General features: G+C 35.0%; 2 protein-coding genes across 2 annotated transcripts in view; both read left to right on the top strand.

The window, feature by feature from the left end:
• Positions 1 to 2,759: 2,759 nt before the first annotated feature.
• Positions 2,760 to 19,200, top strand: part of ITGB3BP (integrin subunit beta 3 binding protein) — a gene marked incomplete at its 5' end in the record, with an annotated part of 71,538 nt that continues 55,097 nt past the window's right edge. The window contains 2 exons of the mRNA XM_079720955.1: positions 2,760 to 2,825; positions 17,358 to 17,493. Coding sequence (XP_079577081.1) covers positions 2,760 to 2,825; positions 17,358 to 17,493 — 202 coding nt within the window. The remainder of the gene's footprint in view (positions 2,826 to 17,357; positions 17,494 to 19,200) is intronic.
• On the top strand, positions 18,215 to 19,043 carry LOC307048378 (peroxiredoxin-1-like; the record flags this gene model as incomplete). Its single annotated transcript, XM_079697452.1, has 2 exons — positions 18,215 to 18,296; positions 18,526 to 19,043. The coding sequence occupies 2 exons, from the start codon at positions 18,215 to 18,217 to the stop codon at positions 19,041 to 19,043; spliced, it is 600 nt and encodes a 199-aa protein (XP_079553578.1).

Here is a 19,200-nt window from a genome sequence, read left to right as displayed (position 1 = left end):
GAATAATATTCTCTTGTATATGTATATACCAAATTTATTACTTATTCCTCTGTCCACAGACACTTGCATTGCTTTCACCTTTTGGCTATTGTGAATACTGCTGTTATGAACATGGGTGTACAAATATCTGTTTGTGTCCCTACTTTCAGTTCTTTTGCGTATATATTCATAAGTGGGATTACTGGATTATATGTTCATTCTAGGTTTAATTTTTTGAGGAACTGCCAAACTATTTCCATAGCAGCTGTACCATTTTACAGCCCCACCAGCACAAGAGTTCCAGTTTCTCTATCCTGGCCAACACTTATTTTCTGGGTTTTTTTGATAGTAGCCATCCTGATGGTTGTAAAGTGGTATCTTGTGGTTCCGATTTGTGTGTCTGTGGTTCTGATTTGCATTTCCCTAATACTAGCGATGTTGAGCATCGTTTCTTCTGTTTACCAGCCATTTGTATATCTTCTTTGGAGAACTGTCAATCTGAGTTCTTTGCCTATTTGGGGGTGCCCATTTTTTTTAAATCAAGGTAGTAACCACAAGAGCTGCTTATTACTTTACAGAACTACCAGAGATATATCACTTTTAATTGCTAACTAATACTGGTAGGAAATGAGTAAGAACTTTAGGAAAATATTTGTCCCACATATCTAATCAAGTTTTGCCTGTCCTTCCTTTGTGTGTTTCATCCATCTCTTCCTCTCTGTTTCTGTTAACATCATCCTAGTCCACTTAGCATCGTCTATGCTACAGTTGTTTGTGAGTTTTTTAAAAAGGGTAAAAGCATTTAGTAGGTGCTTAATTTAATAACTGATATCTTGACACTGGGCCCAGTTCTACCAGAATGGTAAGAATAGATGGTCATAAATTCCTCTAGTAGGTTTGTTTTTCTTTACCTCTTTAGCTCCTCCCCCTCAATTCAAAAAGGATTTATTATGAACAGGGTGTAAAATCTGAGTTTCTCTCCCTCAAACTGTGTGATAGGGGGCAAATCACACCAACTCTTCCCTATTGAATGACCTAAGTAATCTCTTAGGTTTCTCCTAGTCTTGTCTAGTAAATGTCTTTATGATTCTTGTAACTGTTACCAGCTTTTGGATATTAGATGCCTGAATTATCTGAGAACCACATTACCCACAATAAATCATGTTTTTGGATTCTCACTAAACTGTTAGAGTGAGAGATAACAGTCTAACTCAGATCACTTTCTTATTTACTTTTACATATCTCCTTGGGCTTCTTAGATCAACCCAGGACCTAAAGTGGAAACCTTTTAAATACAAATATTTAGTTTCTCTAAGGATTAGCCATCACTAATAAAGCAAGTATATTTTGAACGGTTAATATCGGGGGTGGGGTTGTTTACTTCTAAAAAGTAGTATTGTATCTTAACAGCATTTAAAAACAAAGGCTGAAAAATGCTGTACTGTGTACTTTTAGTTTTTGATTTCTACTTTTGAAGTTTTATAAATACAAAAACATCTCACACACCTGAATAGGGTAATATATATTCCAAAGCTAAATATGAGTACTTTTTTTGATTACCTGCCATTTTTGTTCATAACCTCTTCTCTTCTTGCTTCATTGAGAATTCACATTAAGTTGATTTCAAGTGGACTTCTAAAAGATATGAGCAATTCTTTAAACCAATTTAGTTAATTTTAAGAAATAATGTTATGTGATAGGCTAATGTAGATATAATAGCAAAATTAAGTGAACTATTTTAGATAGATTAAATTTTTGTATTTAATATTTATTGCTGAGTAATTTTTATAAATTGTCCATCTCTTCTATTCCTGCTTCTGTCACTTGTTTGAAAGTCAGTAGTCACTTATGTATGAATAGTCATTTTCTAGGGTCTATAAATTTTGTTTGGTTTTCTGTAGTACAACCTTTATAATAAAATTTGTTTGCTTTATGCTCAAATTCTCTAATATTTTAAATAACTTAATTTCTTTTTCTCAGAAATCGAGAAAGTACTTTTAACGTCGCATTTGTCACTGGGAAAACTAGTTTTAATTTATATTGACCTTTTTCTCCTTTGAGCATTTAGTCTGTGTTCAATAAAATGTTGATGACTGCTTTTTAGAAGACAGCTGTACGAAATAAAGTATTATAAATATTCAGCTTTCCTTTCTAAGCATTGTCACCAACAGCTGGGCATCCAGTTTAGCAGAACAGATTTTGCACAGAGAGAGCCTGGCATGTTCCTGAATCAGTTTAGTGAAGGAGACAAAAAATAGTTTCTTATGGATTGGGGACTTATAAAGACATAGAGCATCTGTTCCTCAGTTAAGTCATAGTCTGGTAGCACTGAATCATGTTTAAAGCTAGAATAATGTGCAAAACTTTTTCACCTTGCCCATACTTTTATTTTAATAGCTAGTGTATTATTTCTGCAAATAATATACTTTCAACATCTCCATTGAAGGTATGTAAATTATTTTCCTTTTATGTATAATTTTTGTTAGTGGTATTTTAAAACACACAAATATATTAATTTTTTACTAAGATTATTTTATAATATAACTTTAGTGTTTGAATTGTATAATGGTGCATATATATAAAACTACATATATAAAAATCCATTTAAATATTTAATTATGATTTCATCTTGATATATGCTATCAAAAAAAACAGCTTCATCATTGTGAAAATTGCTTTCTTCATAGGTATTCTACTTTAGTTGGTGAAAGTAACTTAGAATCTTTGTTTATATAGATTACTCTTAAATACTTGGCTACTTAAAGCATATTAAATCTAAGATGTCTAACTATTTTGTTTGCAGTGTTAAAAGATCACTGAAATTGGATGATCTGTTAAAAGCAAATGTAAGTATTTACTTATGAGTTTGTAATTGTGTAATAAGATTGTGTTTTTAATTTTGTAACAGCTAATTTACCCTTATACTAAATGTAAAAAGTATCAAAAAAAACACCACTGTGACATAATTGTTATTGGTACACCATTTTCTACATATAAAATTTGTAATCTAATATATGGAAATTCCTGGCCAGCTTGAGGTTTTTATTTAAAGGGCAAATTATTTGAAGCCTTAGTGAAATAATTTAGTAGAAATTAATTCACTATTTGTAGAAAAAAAAGCTCTGCCACTTAAATGCAGATAAAGATGGAACAATGTCAATGCTTTAATCTGCATTCTCTAATCTGCGAAATTGAAATAAAAGCATTAACAACATTTTTATATCAAAAAGATAATTACCCCCTCAGCTACGCTGGCATGAATAAACAATTAAATACTAACACTGTAATAAATTTCACTGTAGTTGTCACAATAAGAATAAAATTGTACTGTTGCTATTACTTTTTGTAAATCTCATCATAGCACATTACCAATACCAGCATATCATGACATATGCTAGTTTATTATATTTTCATTACCAGTATTGGATCTAGATACAAACACTAATACTGGGATACTTATGGCCTTAGTCATCTTTTTTTTTTTTTTTTTTTTTTTTTTTTGCGGTACGCGGGCCTCTCACTGTTGTGGTCTCTCCCGTTGCGGAGCACAGGCTCCGGATGCGCAGGCTCAGCGGCCATGGCTCACGGGCCCAGCCGCTCCGCGGCATATGGGATCCTCCCAGACCGGGGCACGAACCCGTATCCCCTGCATCGGCAGGCGGACTCTCAACCACTGCGCCACCAGGGAGGCCCTGGCCTTAGTAATCTTAAATGCAAGTAAATTGGTGAGAAAGTAAATTAAAACAAATAGCTAGTCAGTAAATGTGCTCCTATGTGAGATCCCATATGAGAATGCCATTTCAAGAAATGGGTTTTGTATGGAATTTCTCTTCAGAAGACTCACTGATATTTAACAATTTACCATTTTTAAAACTTCCTAGATGCTTTTTTAAAAAATTTAAACAAAGTGGCAAAATACTGCAATGCCACTAAAAAAATCATTAACGGTGTAATTAGTAATTTAGAACACCATTATCCAACTTGTTCTGGACAGAATGCAGCTGTGACTGTAATTTTGCATCTGTTTCCTTGGTCAGAATGGTATTTTGGTAGATGAGTAGTCCAGCTTGAAATGAAATACTGTTCTTTCCTTCCCCAAAACTGTTCTTTGGGAGGTGGTAACATCATTTGAATGGAAGAGAATGGCCATTTAGGAATTCATCCTTTTCATAAAGTACAGTTGTCATGGCAAGCTTTCTATCCATTTTTTCTCCAGATTAGGATGTGTCAAGGTAGCCAGTGACACAGCTAATATCCTGTATTAGAAAAATGTATTGTTATGTTTGTCCCAATTCTGTACCTTTAAACCAGTTGACTTAGCTTGGTACCACATGGCCACCAACTGCTAAATGCAGGTTCCTAGCATCCTAGCCTGGGCCTTCAACATTTCTGTTTTCTAACCTATTTCTAATATTTATTATTATTTCTGATATTTCCAGCTTTTGTATCTTGCCTCATAATTTGTTTGCAGCTCTATCTTAGATCTGACAGCTTTGGCTCTGGTGCTAAGTCTAGGCTTCTCTCTTTAGGTACATTTATGCTTCTATCCATTCCAGTTAACAGTTAAGCCCTGAAGCAGCCTGGTTCCCAAGAATCTGCCTACATGCCAGTGATCCCATTGAGGCTGCCTTAGTCCGTGTGAAGGAAAATCAGACATTTACTTATAATTCTAAGAGCACCTAATTGCTGTGAAGCTACAGAGGAACTAGTAGTAACTTTGTGGTCATTTTGCCTTACCCATATGATGCTGAAGGAAGAAGGCTCTGGTGTCCAAGGAAAGGAGATGGCTCTTATATGCCAGTTGGTTGAAGTGGAGCCTGTTCATTCTAAACAACTGTTGTTTCCTCTCCCAGCAATAATTAGAACTACCAAATCCCAGTGTTCCCAATGTGGCTACAGACCTTCATGGAGATTAATGCTCCATGATGTTAGGGCAAGTCTGCAAAAGTAATTTTCCTTATGATTACCCTAATAGGGAAAACAGAGGTATGGATCATTCCCTGTTATCTTCCTTTAATATATATAGAGTATATACTACGAGTACCACTACTTGCTGAACCTCTCAAATTGTTGAGTGATGAAGGTTTTGATTTATCATTACCTGCAATATTGGGGTTGCTGAAGTTATTGCCCTCCAAGCACTGTTTCTAGATGAATTTTCAGAAACAAAGTTATTTATTACAGACTGTTGCCAATGGCAGTCCAGATGAATTTATAGGGATAGCTGGCTACCTGGTCACATACCTAGCCAGCTTGACCTAATCTCTTTCAGGCTACTTCAGAGAAGGAATGGGAGAAGCAGATGCTGCAGATTGGGAAGGGAAGGAGCATACTTCCTACCAAGGCCAACTCAATAGGCATGCTGCTAGAAGGAATGCAGTGCAGGTTTGGGGGAGGTTTGCTGATTTGGGCATACATACCCAGTCGAAATACCATTAGTAGGATACTTCTAAGTCTGATTATTCCCATGGCCTAACCTTATCTCTCTGAGATAAGGCTTTTACTGACTCCTGAAATTAGAAAGAACTTGGGACTTCAGGGCATTAGGAAATATTATAGCTCATATTCTGTAGGCTTACTTATTGATTTGTAGGCACGTCTGCTCTTTTTTCTCCCCCTCCCTCCCTCTTCTTCCTTCCTTACCTTTTTATTATGGAAATTTTCAAATATACACAAAAGTAGAGACAATAATAAAGTGAACTACCATGTAACCATCACCCAGCTTCAAATATTATTAACATTTTGCTTCATCTATTTATATATATATGTACACATATATTAATGTATATATGTGTGTATGTATCTGTATATTTTTTCCTGGAATTTTACAAATCCCAGACATGTTATTTCACCAGAATATTCTTCAGTATGCATTTCTAACAGATAATGACTTCTTTCATAACTATAGTGCCATTATCATACCTTACAAAATAAGAAGTAATTCCTTAATAATATCTTTTAAAAATTATTATTTATTTATTTGGTTGTGCCAGGTCTTAGTTGTGGCTCATGGGCTCCTTAGTTGTGGCATGCAAACTCTTAGTTGCGACACACGTGTGGGATCTAGTTCCCTGGCCAGGGATTGAACCCGGGCCCCCTGCATTGGGAGCGCGGAGTCTTTACCACTGCACCAGGGAAGTCCCAATAATATCTTTCACCCAGTTTATGTTCACATTTCTGTAGTTGTTTCAAAATGTCCTTTTACAGTTGGCTTATTAAAATCAGGATCCAAACAAGGTTTACACATTGTAGTGGTTCTTATGAACCTTGAGATTTTTTTCCACCCAACTCCTTTTAAATCTTTTAAAATCTCACTCTTTTTCTTTTTCTTTCTTTTTTTTTTTTTTTTTGTCACTCTTTTTCTTGTAATTTATTTTTTGGAAAAAACTGAAATATTTTTTCCATATTTCACTTTCTAGATTTGGTTGATTGTTTTCTTGTGGTGTCCTTTAAGTGATTTCTCTAATCTTCATATTTCCTATAAAACTTGTAGTTAAAACTAGAGGCTTGATTAGATTCTGGTTCATATTTTGATAAGAATGCCTCATATGTAGTCTGTGTAGTTCCTGTCTCATCACCTCAGGAGGCACAAAATGGTCTTGGTTTCAGGTGTTACCAGCCTGATCCACCCATAATAAAATTCTCCGTCAGTCTTTCTCCTAATGGTTTTTTTTTTAATTCATTGATGATTATTTTATAGATTCCTTATTTCACTACAGTTACCAAATATTGATTCCTTTTTTTTTTTACCTTTTGATTATGAAGAATGCCCTGCCCATTACCCAGCTTCAGTAATTATCAACACAAGGCTAATCTTGTTTCATTTATATTCCCACGCATACTTCAGTATCCCCATACCAGATGATTTGAAGCAAATCTCAAACATCATCCATATCATCAAATACTTCAGTAATTATTTCTAAAAGATAGACTTTAAAAAAACTATAATAGTATTATCAGGACTTCCCTGGTGGTGCAGTGATTGAGAATCTGCCTGCCAGTGCAGGGGACATGGGTTCGAGCCCTGGTCTGGGAAGATCCCACATGCTGCGGAACAACTAGGCCCATGAGCCACAACTGCTGAGCCTGTGCATCTAGAGCTTGTGCTCCGCAACAAGAGAGACCACAACAGTGAGAGGCCCGCACACCGCAATGAAGAGTGGCCCCCGCTCACTGCAACTAGAGAAAGCCCACACACAGAAACGAAGACCCAACACAGCCATAAATAAACAAACAAACAAAATTTAAAAAAATAGTGTTATCATATCTCTCAGAATTAATTCCTTAATCATCAAATGGACATCTTTGTTCGAATTCTCCAATTATCTCATATACTTTTTGACAGGTCAGTTCTCTTTTTTTAATTTTAGCATTTTTTATTGAGATATAATTCATATAATATAAAATTCATAATTTTAAAGTATACACCAGTGGTTTATTATATACTCATTATATTGTACAGCCATCACCACTATCTGATTTTAGAACATTTCCATCACCCCAAAAAGAAATCCATACCTATTAACAGTTAGTCTCAATTTCCTCCTCCCCACCCCCCCAGTCCCTGGCAACTACTGATTTATTTGCTGTCTCTATGGATTTGCCTATTCTGGACATATTATATAAATGGAATCATACAATATGTGACTGGCTTCTTTCATTTAGCGTAACATTTTCAGGGTTTATCCATGTTGTCACATGTAACAGTACTTTATTCCTTTTTGTGGCTGAATCATATTCTTTTGTATGGGTATATCACCTTTTGTTTATCCATTCCTCAGCTGAAGGACATTTGGGTTGTCTCCACTTTTTGACTATTATGAATAATGTTGTATATAACATTCTTGTACAATGTTTTGTATGAACATGTTTTCAGTTTTCTTGATTACATACCTAGGGGTGGAATTGGTGGGTCATACGGTAATTCTGTCTAACTTTTTGCAAAATTGCCAAACTCTTCTCTACAGCAGCTGTACCATTTTACATTCCCACTATCAGTGTATGAGGGTTCCATTTTCTCCACATCTCATCAACACTTGTTATTTTCTGATTTTTGATTCTAGCCTCCCTACTGGGTGTGAAGTGCTATCTCATTGTGGTTTTAATTTACATTTCCCTGATGATGTTGAACATCTTCCCGTGTACTTATTGGCCATCTGTATATTTTCTTTGGAGAAATAATCTGTTCACATCTTTTGCCCATTTTTTAATTGGGTTGTCTTTTTACTGTTGAATTGTAAGAATTCTTTATGAATTCTGAATACTGTTACCTTGTCAGATATATGATTTGCACATACTTTCATCGATTCTGTGTGTTGTCTTTTCACTTTCTTGATAGTATCCTTTGATACACAAAAGTTTTAAATTTTGATGAAGTCCAATTTACTTTTTCTTTGATTGCTTGTGCTTTTGGTGTCATATCTAAGAAACTATTGTGCAGTCTATGGTAATGCAAACTTTCACTATGTTTCTTTCTAAGAGTTTTATAGTTTTAGCACTTACGTTACATTAAGACCTTATTGAGTTCATTTTTGTACATGGTATGAGGTTAGGGGCATGTGGATATTCATTTGTCCTAGCACTGTTTGTTGAAAAGCTATTATTTCCCCCGTTGAATGGCCTTAGAACCCTTGTTGAAGATCAGTTGACTATAAATTCATGGATTTATTTCTGGACTCTCAAATCTATTCCATTTGGTTGTAGATCTGAACTTATGCCACTAGCATTCTGTGTTGATTACTATATGTTTTCAAAATAAAAATTTTTAATTACTATAAATTTGAAATTAGGAAGTGTGAGTCCTCCAACTTTGTTGTTCTTTTTCAAGATTGATTCTGTTGTTCCATATGCCTTGCAATTCCCTGTGAATTTTAGGGTCACCTTCTCATTTCTGAAAAAGAAAAATTTGTACTTTTGATAGGAATTACACTGAATCTGTCATTTTAAAATTAGTAGTTCTTCTAAACCATGAACACAGGATCTATTTCTATTTATTTTGATTTTCTTTAATTTTTTTCAACAATGTTTTGTAGTTTTCAGTATACAAGTCTTATACTTTGGGGTTATATTTATTCCTCAGTGTTTTATTCTTTTTGGTGCTAATGTAAATGTTTTTATAATTTCACTTTAGATCGGTCATTGCTAGTGTATAGATACACAGCTAATTTTTGTATATTGATCATGTATTGTGTAACTTTGCTGAACTCGTGTATTAGCTCTAATACTTTCTTTTAGATTTTTTAGGATATTCTATATATCAGATCATGTCATTTTTCTTTCCCATCGGATGCCTTTTTTTCCTATTCTTGCTTATTGCCCTGGCTAGAACCTCCAGAACAATGTTGAGTAGAGTGGCAAGAACAGATATCATTGCCTTGTTCCTGATCTTAGGGGGAAAGCATCCAGTCTTTTACCATTAAATATGATGTTAGCTGTGAGTTTTTCCTAAATGCCCTCTGTCAGATTGAGACACTTCCCTTCTATTCCTAGTTTGATGATTATTTTTTATTATGAAAGAATTGCATTTTTGTCAAATTCTTTTTTGCATCTATTGAGATGATCATGTGGGGTTTTTTTCCTTTATTCTATTAATATGCTGTATTATATTGATTGGTTTTTGTATATTGAACCAACCTTGCTTTCACAGGGTAAATCCCACTTGGTCGCAATATATAATTCTTATTTTTCTCTGGTTTCAGTTTGCAGGAATGTTGAGGATTTTTGCATCTGTATTCATAAGGGAGATTAGTCTGTACTTTTCTTTTCTTTTAAGGTATTTGTCTGGTTCTAGTATCAGAGTAATGTGGTCTCATAGAATGCGCTAGGAAGTGTTCCCTGTTTTTGATAGAGTTTGAGAAGATTGGTGTCAGTTCTTCTTTAAATGTTGGTAGGATTCACCAGTGAAGCTCTCCAGTCCCACGCTTTTCTTTTTGACAAGTTTTCTGAATTGATCTAATCTCTTTACTTGCTATTGATGCATTCCAATTTTCCATTTCTTCATGATTCAGTCCTGGTAGGCTGTGTATTTTGGGGAATTTGTCCATTTCATCTAGATTATCTAATTTGTTGGCATACAGTTGTTCATAGTATCCCCTTATAATACCTTTTATTTCTCCAAAGTCAGTGGTAATATACGCCCCCCATTCCTGATTTTAGTAATTTGATTCTCATTTCTTTCTTAGTCTAGATAAAGGTTTGTCAATTTTCTTTTCAAAGAACCAACTTTTAGATTCATTGATCTTCTCTATTTTCTTATTTTCCATTTCATTTGTTTTCTCTTTAATATTAGTATTTATTATTTCTTTCCTTCTGCTTCCTTTGGTTTTAGTTTGCTCTTTCTTGTTTCTTAAGGTGGAAGGATAAGTTATTGATTTGAGAGCTTTCTTCTTTCTTAATGTAAGTGTTTAACTTTCTCTCTGAGTACTGCTTTCTCTTCATCCCGTAAGTTTTTACATGTGTTGTGTTTCATTTTCATTCTCCTCAATGTATTTTCTAATTTCCCTTTTGATTGGTTATCTAGGAGTTTGTTAATTTCCATGTATTTTTGTATTTTCCAAATGTCCTTCTTTCTTTAATTTCTGATTTTATTCTGTTGTGATTAGAAAACATTCTTTACATGATCCAAATCTTTTTAAATTTACTGAGATTTGTTTTATGACCTAACATATCTTCTATCCTGGCTAATGTTATGTATGCACTTGAGAAGAATGCGTATTCTGCTTTCATTGGGTGGAGGGTTCGATAGATGTCTGTTAGGTCTTATTGGTATATAGTGTTGTTCAAGTCTTCTGTTTCCTTACTGATTTTCTGTCTAGTTGGTCTGTCCATTGTTGAAAGTGGGACACTGAAGTTTCCAACTATTATGGTTGAATTTTCTATTTCTTCCCTCAATTCTGCCAGTTTTTGCTCCTTGTATTTTGGGGCTGTCTTGTTAGATGTGTATGCGTGTGTATATTTATAATTGTTATATCTTCTTTTTTTCAGTATCAGTAAGTCTTTATTCATTGTGTTTTCTTGGAGAAAAGAAGAGGAAGGGGAAAGGATCAGCATATAGCAGAAGTATATAGCAGAAGTATATAGCAAAAGTATAGCAGAAAGGAAAGAAAGCATCCATTAAAACCATAAACACACACTGGTGATAGATTCACCAAAGCCCAAGGGAGCTCAGTCTTCTGTAGTTCAGGAATGAGAGGAAGGTATCAGGGAAAGAACAAACAGGTTCATGCTATCCTTCCCTCCTTATAAATTCAACAGTTAGCACAAAGCTTTGGTTTCTAGTAGTAAACATGGAGTTACATTTGTCCATCTCCTATTAAACATAAGTTTTGACTTAAATTTTTTGCATCTGCATAAAAGTTTCCGAGTGACTTGGATATATACATTCATCTTCCCTCTCTTGGTTTCCACCCCCTCTTTCTACATGAAAGCCCCCCATTGCTTCTCTCAATCCTATAATAGGAGATTAAGTAGGTTTGGTCCATCCATATGCCAGTGTTAAGTGTTTTGCATGAATCTTATCAAGGAATAGTCTTGACTCACAAGGTTTGGCACAAGGGATGACGTATTCCTAACTTCTTCAGGTTTTTTTATACAAATCATTCAGGAGTTATGGAGACACTCAAGAATCTAATGAGTATGTCTGTGTAGTGTAGGAGTCAAGTTTTTAGGACAGAAGATCTGGTCTAAAATAGGAAATAGGGAAAGGAGAACCAAAAAAAGGATGATCTAAGGCTTTCCCTTTTTTTCAGCTTTATTGAGATATAATTGACCAAAATATAAGATATTTAAAGTGTACAATGTGATGATTTGATGTATATATTGTGAATATATATACACATTGTGTGTGTGTATATATACACACACACACACACATTGTGAAAGGATTCCTCCCATCAAATTAATTAATGTGTCCACTTCAAATTTTTCCTTTTTTCTTTTTCTTTTTTGGTGAGAACGTTTAAGTTCTACCCTTTTAGCAAATTTCAGTTACTGTACAATACAATGTTATCAGTTATAGTTACCATGTTATACATTAGATTCTCAGATGTATTCATCTTATAACTGAAAGTTTGTACCCTTTATCAACCTCTTTTTATTTCCCCCATCCCCCAGCCACTAACAACCACTTTTTTACTCTCTGTTTCTGTGAGTTGGACTTTATTTTTTTCCCCTATTAAGTGATACCGTGCAGTGTTTGTCTTTCTGTCTCTGTCTTATTTCACTCAGCATAATGTCCTCCAGATTCATCCTTGATGTCACTAATAACATGATTTCCCACTTTAAGAAGAGTGGCCCTAAGATGATATTCCAGATCCTTTTGGCTGGTACACAGTCCTCTGAAAGATACTTTGTCTTTTTTGCTTTCAATACAAAAAGAAATTTGTAAACAATTAAAAACCCAGCAGAACATTTAGAAAGATCAATACATTATATTTACATAGTCTGAGTGACCTAACAGTCACCAAATCAGCAACTGTCCAGCTTTATAAATCTAAGACAAATAAAATGTTTAAATGGAAAATCAGCACATGAAAAAATGCTCAACATCATTAGTCATTGGAAATACAAATTAAAACCACAAAGGAATACCATTCCCACTCACTTGAATAGCTAAATAAGAACAACAAAACAGAATGGCTTTAAAAATCAACACTGCAATGTCTAAAACAACCTAAAGGTTGGTGAGGATGTGCAGCATTTGGAACTCTCATTTATTGATGGTAATTTAAGATGATACAAACACTTTAGAGAACTATTTAGCCTTTATTTTATATATAGAAAATAAATCTATATCTATCTTATAGTCTGGCAATTCCATTCCTGGGCTTCCCAAATAAATAAAATCATATATCTACAAAAGACATGTACAAAAATATTCTTTAGCACCTTAATTCATAATAGCCCCAAACTGGAAATAACCCAAATGGCCTTCGACAGGAGATTAGAAAAACAAATTCTGGTACATTTATACAAAGGAATAGTAAAATTAAAAGGAACACAATCTTACCACTCACAACAACATAGATGATCTCAAGAACACATTGGAAAGAAGAAGCCAAACACAAGAGATGTAATTTATATGAAGTTCAAGAATAGGCAAAAATAGCTATGGTTATAGGAATTAGAAAGTGGTTGCTTCTGGGCTGCAGAGTGGGAATTGAGTGGAAATGGGTACAAGGGAATATTCTGGGATGACAGAAATGTTCTTCATCTGGGGTGGTGGTCGCATCAGTGTATTACAGTTATCAGAACTCAGCAAGCCAGACAACTTAAGATCTGTGCATTTTATTGTAAGTAAATCATACTTCAATAAACAAAAATATATTTGAGGTAGGATTCACTTTCTATTCTGAAAAACTAGGAGGACATATGAAGGAATGATAATAGCCATGAAAATATATCTTTAAAAACTTATTGAAGACTACAGTGCAAGAGAGTAACAAAATGGTCATGTCTTTAATATTAAAATTAATATTTTAATGTCTTAAAATTGTGGAACAGTAGTGAGCACAAATAGAAACACCAGTGTATCAACTTTTTAGCCAATGTTTTATCTTTCCTGTTAAAACATTTTTATCAAAGTAAAATTTATAGATTGTGAAATTCACAGATCTTGAGTGTACAGTTCAATGAGTTTTAACAAATGTATATCCCTGGGTATCAAACACCCAATCAAGAAATAGAACATTGTCATCAGCACAGATCTAATAATATTGGTTATATCCTTTCCTTGCTGTCCCTGTAAGATCACTGGGTAAGTGCAAAATGCTTTTGTTCTCCATAACTTCCATTAGAAATAACAAAACCTAAACATTATTAGAGTCATTAAGGGTGATAATTGTGGCAACTGATAAAAAGTTAGTTGATATTTAGGACTCTTCTAGGAACCCTAGGCCCAAATCGTGAAAAATCTCTGAGACAGCTAGTATTTAAAGTTTTCTAATGTAAATTCTATAATAAGTACTAGTGATGTATAATACTGCCTTAGGTGAAACATTCCAATAACCTAATTAACCAGTATAATATTATAAAGAATTGTCTCCCTTTAGCTACCCTAATTTTTCTTTTGCTTCTGGTTGTCCAAATACCTACAGTACCTGTATTTTTAAATATCTCAGTGATAGCATAGTCTAGTAGTTCATAATAATAATAGCAGATCCATTATATCCCACATTTCATCCTGAAAGAACCCTTAGTTAGTACTTTCTAGACTGTTTATAATAGGTAAAAATCAATAAAATACAGGCACCTTTTTGGTAGAATATGCTTTAAACAAGGTGATGAAGCAAGCTACAATTTGTGAAAGATATTGAAGGAGAATGTCATATATATTTGAAATTATGGAGAGAACATTCATTTCTTTTTTTCTGGGCAGAAAAATCAATGCCCAAATTTTAGTTTTGCTAATGTACAAGGTTTGACCTTACAAAAAGTACAGTGACATTTGGACTGATCCTAGACAGAATCTTTTTTTTTTTTTTTTTTTTAGTGTGGTGGTAAATATCTTTGTCAATAAATATTACAAGCAGTTGTAAATTATTATAGAAAGTAGTTGTGACTTATCTGATTTCTATATCCTTATATTTTGTTTGCATCCTGAATTCTTTCCCTTCTCTAGCCAAATCTGTTCTTCTCACTTTTTCTACCTCTATTTTTCTCAAGGGCCTGGTAGGTAGCAATCATCATTGCTGAATGGGAAGACTTCCAGACTTCTCAATTAGTAGCTCAGTCTTCTCTCAAATCCCAGTCTTCTTAACTCTTCCTTTTGTAGGAGACTAATGAGAAGATCAAGTCCTTCAACGTTTGGGCGTTGGCAGAATGGAAATTCTTAGGATTCTAGGATCACTTTTAAGCATCTTCAGATTTTAAAAATTAGAGGACCTTGGTTAAACTTTGAGAGAAAAAGAACTTAAAGAAGTAAGACTATGCATTTGTGTGTATCAGTAGGCAGACATATAAAAATGCATTATTTACTGAAGAATATTTAGTGGGATAGTAGGGAAAGGTAGATTTTCTTTTTTCCCTCTAAGTACATTATGATTGTAGACAGATATTTTCCTTTTTAATCAACACAGATCACCAAAAAAAAAAAAAAAAGAAAGAAAGAAAGCAAAAGAGAAGACTTAGTATTTTTAAGGTGAGGGGGAAAAATTTATATATATATATATATATATATACACACACACACACACACGCACGTACACACACACACACGCACGTGCACACACACACACACAAAGACTTATTTTACGAAAGCTAGAAAATTGTTTTCAAGGAGAAATGTATGATCTACAGTTGCAATGTTTAGATATTTGGCAATTGGAAAAATAATTTTTGGTGAAAATAGGAAAACAGATTGACGTAAATGTACATTAGGGTAGTGACTTTCATTTCTTGTACATACACAGTGAAATATTTCTGGGCAATAAATTCTTAGAAAAGTGGGGTTGGATTGGATAAATGTCATAGTTTATGACTGAATACTTATAAACAGCTGAAAACTCAAGATGGAGAGGTAATAATAACCACCTGTTAAAGAGACTTAAAAAAACCCTTTCACCTTACAAAAAAGATTACTTTAGAGCTATAACTTGATATTATAGTTTGATTTTTTTTAATATTGGTTACATTTGTGGCTACTGTGGATACATAAAATAAAAAATATAATGCCTTTTTTTCCCCCAATACAAGGAAGTATCTATCATTTAAAATCTTACCTGTAAAAAAAAAAAAATTGATGCTATAGATTCTGGAACTAATACCAAGATTATTGAAAAAGGTGACATAGCTGCTATTTCTGCCATGGTGTCTTGAAAATAAAGAATAGGTGACAATGGAGAATTATATAACTATTTCAAGTCAGCAACCAAGCTAAAGTTTAATTCTACGGTGTTGGCAACATATCATGAACCTTCAGACCTTTCCTTTATCCCTAAATCTACCCTGTGCTGTCTGTTTCACCTCTAGATTTCAGGTTTTTCATACCTGTTATTTTCACTTATCTAAGCCTCACCCTTCCTCTTCACAAGAATCCTTCTGTGAGATTACTGCAGCCCACTTTGGTTTTCCCTCTTCTCTGAATTTCTGTAGCAAGCATACTACCTTTAGACCTCTCCTCTGCTGTTTATGAGGCCAGAACAATTTGTTCTCTTCCTATATGCACATTAGTTAGCAAATGCTGGGTGATTAGTAAGCATTATAGAAAATATGTTTAAAAAGAATTCAGGGGCTTCTCTGGTGGCGCAGTGGTTGAGAGTCCGCCTGCCGATGCAGGGGACACGGGTTCGTGCCCTGGTCCGGGAAGATCCCACATGCTGCAGAGCGGCTGGGCCCATGAGCCATGGCCGCTGAGCCTGCGCGTCCGGAGCTTGTGCTCCGCAATGGGAGAGGCCACAACAGTGAGAGGCCCATGTACTGAAAAAAAAAAAAAAAAAAAAGAATTCGGAAGAGCAGGCAATTAATAGTGTGATAATGGGTGTTTGGAGGAAGTGGATTGTGAATGAGGCCCCAAACCAAAAAAGACTAGCTGAGACCCAAATATGCATAACCTAAGTGACTGGAACTACAGGCGTCAGTTAATAATAGATGAATGAACCAGTGAACAAATGAGTATATTCTGAGTAGAGTGGCCTGGCTAATTTTACTGGGCTATTTCTTTTAAATCATTCATTCGTCATACATTTTTGAGTTCTATAGTACAACGGTGAAATAATATTTATTTTCAGAAACTTAAATTCTAATGGGGTATACAAAAATGTAATAAATTATTAGAATTTACTAACTCCAGTAAGAGGTATGAACAAGGTCTATGGGAACACAGAGGAGGAACTGCAGAGAAGATTTGTGTAGAATAGATCAAATTCTCAAAGGCCTTAAATGCCACACTCAATTGTTTGAACATTATTTTTGTTTTATCATTAAGATACTGTGTCAGAGCAACTTTGTGAAGGTTAAGGACACCACTAATCCTTCCTAGGATTTCCCTGTAGGTCTTACTAAGAGACACTTCTGAGAGTTTCTCTGGTCTAGGCCCATAATTATACTTCACGTTCAGCTAACAACAAATGTCAGGATGTATTTGGGAGAGTCAGCCATCTCTACTTGTTTGGAAATACCATCTCAGAAGGTAGTAACCATTTAATGTTAAAATTTCATAAAATCAAGTTGAGATGCCTTAATCAGTATGGAGACCAGAAAAATGTACATACCTTGAAATAACAGTGTTCACTTTGAAGATAATAATTGTGTATATTTAAAATCCGAAAAGAAAGATCAAGGAAAAGAGTATTAGTTTGAATTTTGCGAGTTTTTCAAATGTATTTCCAAAGATCTGTAACTAAACATAAGTATTTTTGTCCCAAATTAATATTTATTTCTAGTCATTTGATTCTTCAAAAATCACAAGGAAGATAAGTGTTACAGCCTATTCTCCAACAACTGGAACCTGTCAAATGAGCCCATTTGCTTCTCCCACAAGCTCTAAAGAACAAGAGAACAAAAATGAACCATCAAGTGGTTAGTTGAAAATTCTTTTCCACTTATTGTGAGATTTTTCTAGTTATTGGTTAAATCAGAATTTTGATTTAATAATATGTGGATCTTGCAGCTGATTTTTCTCTTTTTTCTTAAAGAATTCAACATAGAAAAGACTAGAATATAGGTAACACTTTGGACATAAATGTAAACTTTCTAGGTAAACGTAAACTTTCTAGGCAGTTATTTTAAAATGCTACTGCAGACTTTGTTCCCTTACTATCCCATCCATTAAATAGAAATTATGGCCTGACTGCCTTCAGCCACTATCAATTATAATGGTATAGCCCCTTAGCAAGCTATCCATCATGTGCATAAATTAAAGGGCACATAATTCAGGTAATGCTACACTACAGTTTAAGAGTGATACTTCTGAATGTTATTTTTATCCATGTTGTCCGTTTAGTTTTTTCCACATTTCCTGTGTCTTTATAGCTTGCTTTTATTTATTATATTTCATCCTCTTCCTTTACTATTTTAAATGCATTTGCAAAAGGTTTTTAGAATTTTCCATTAGAGAGTAACCTAATTTTAATATGAAATTCTTTATTTAAAAATATTGTTAGTTTAATTTTGACCACACATATTTCTTGTTCTCTGGTAGCTTATTGCTAAAATATTCATTTAAAAGATATAGAAATCTAGGCGTGTCTCCTTCCTGACTGTCCTCTGTAGTTTGTCTGTGAGAACTGCTGATAGCAATATGTCTTCAGGAAATGCCAAAATTGGGCACTATGCCCTGCAGTTCAAAGCAACTGCTGTAATGCCAGATGGTCAGTTCAAAGGTATCAGCCTCGGGCTTCCCTGGTGGCGCAGTGGTTGAGAGTCCGCCTACCAATGCAGGGGACACGGGTTCGTGCCCCGGTCCGGGAAGATCCCACATGCTGTGGAGCGGCTGGGCCCGTGAGCCATGGCCGCTGAGCCTGTGCATCCGAAGCCTGTGCTCTGCAACGGGAGAGGCCCCAACAGTGAGAGGCCCGCGTACCACAAAAAAACCCAAAAAACAAAACAAAGGTATCAGCCTATTTGACTACAAAGGAAAATATGTTGTGTTCTTCTTTTACCCTCTTGACTTCACCTTTGTGTGCCCCACGGAGATCATTGCTTTCAATGATAGGGCAGAAGAATTTAAGAAACTCAACTGCCAAGTGATTTGTGCTTCTGTGGATTCGCACTTCTGTCACCTGGCATGGATCAACACACCCAAGAAACAAGGAGGACTAGGACCCATGAACATTCCCTTGATACCAGACCCCAAGCGCACCATTGCTCAGGAGTATGGGGTCTTAAAGGCCGATGAAGGCATCTCATTCAGGGGCCTTTTTATTATTGATGATAAAGGTATCCTTCGACAGATCACCATAAATGACCTTCCTGTTGGCCGTTCTGTGGATGAGACACTGAGACTAGTTCAGGCTTTCCAGTTTACTGACAAACATGGGAAAGTGTGCCCAGCTGGCTGGAAGCCTGGCAGTGATACCATCAAGCCTGATGTCCAGAAAAGCAAAGAATATTTCTCTAAGCAGAAGTGAGCACTGGGCCATTTTAGGGCCAGGCTGAAGTAGGTGGCCATGAGAACAAAACCTCTTTTGTACTATTGTCATGCTTAAAACACAGGATCTTACACTCAGCCCAGATGTGGTGTGGGACAGGACAGGCGTTTCCTGCAGGGGTTGGGGAGGCCAGCCT

This window comes from Hyperoodon ampullatus, assembly GCF_949752795.1.
Source record: "Hyperoodon ampullatus genome assembly, chromosome: 2".
NCBI classification, from domain to species: Eukaryota; Metazoa; Chordata; class Mammalia; order Artiodactyla; family Ziphiidae; genus Hyperoodon; species Hyperoodon ampullatus.
This window is presented reverse-complemented; position numbering and strand designations above follow the sequence as displayed.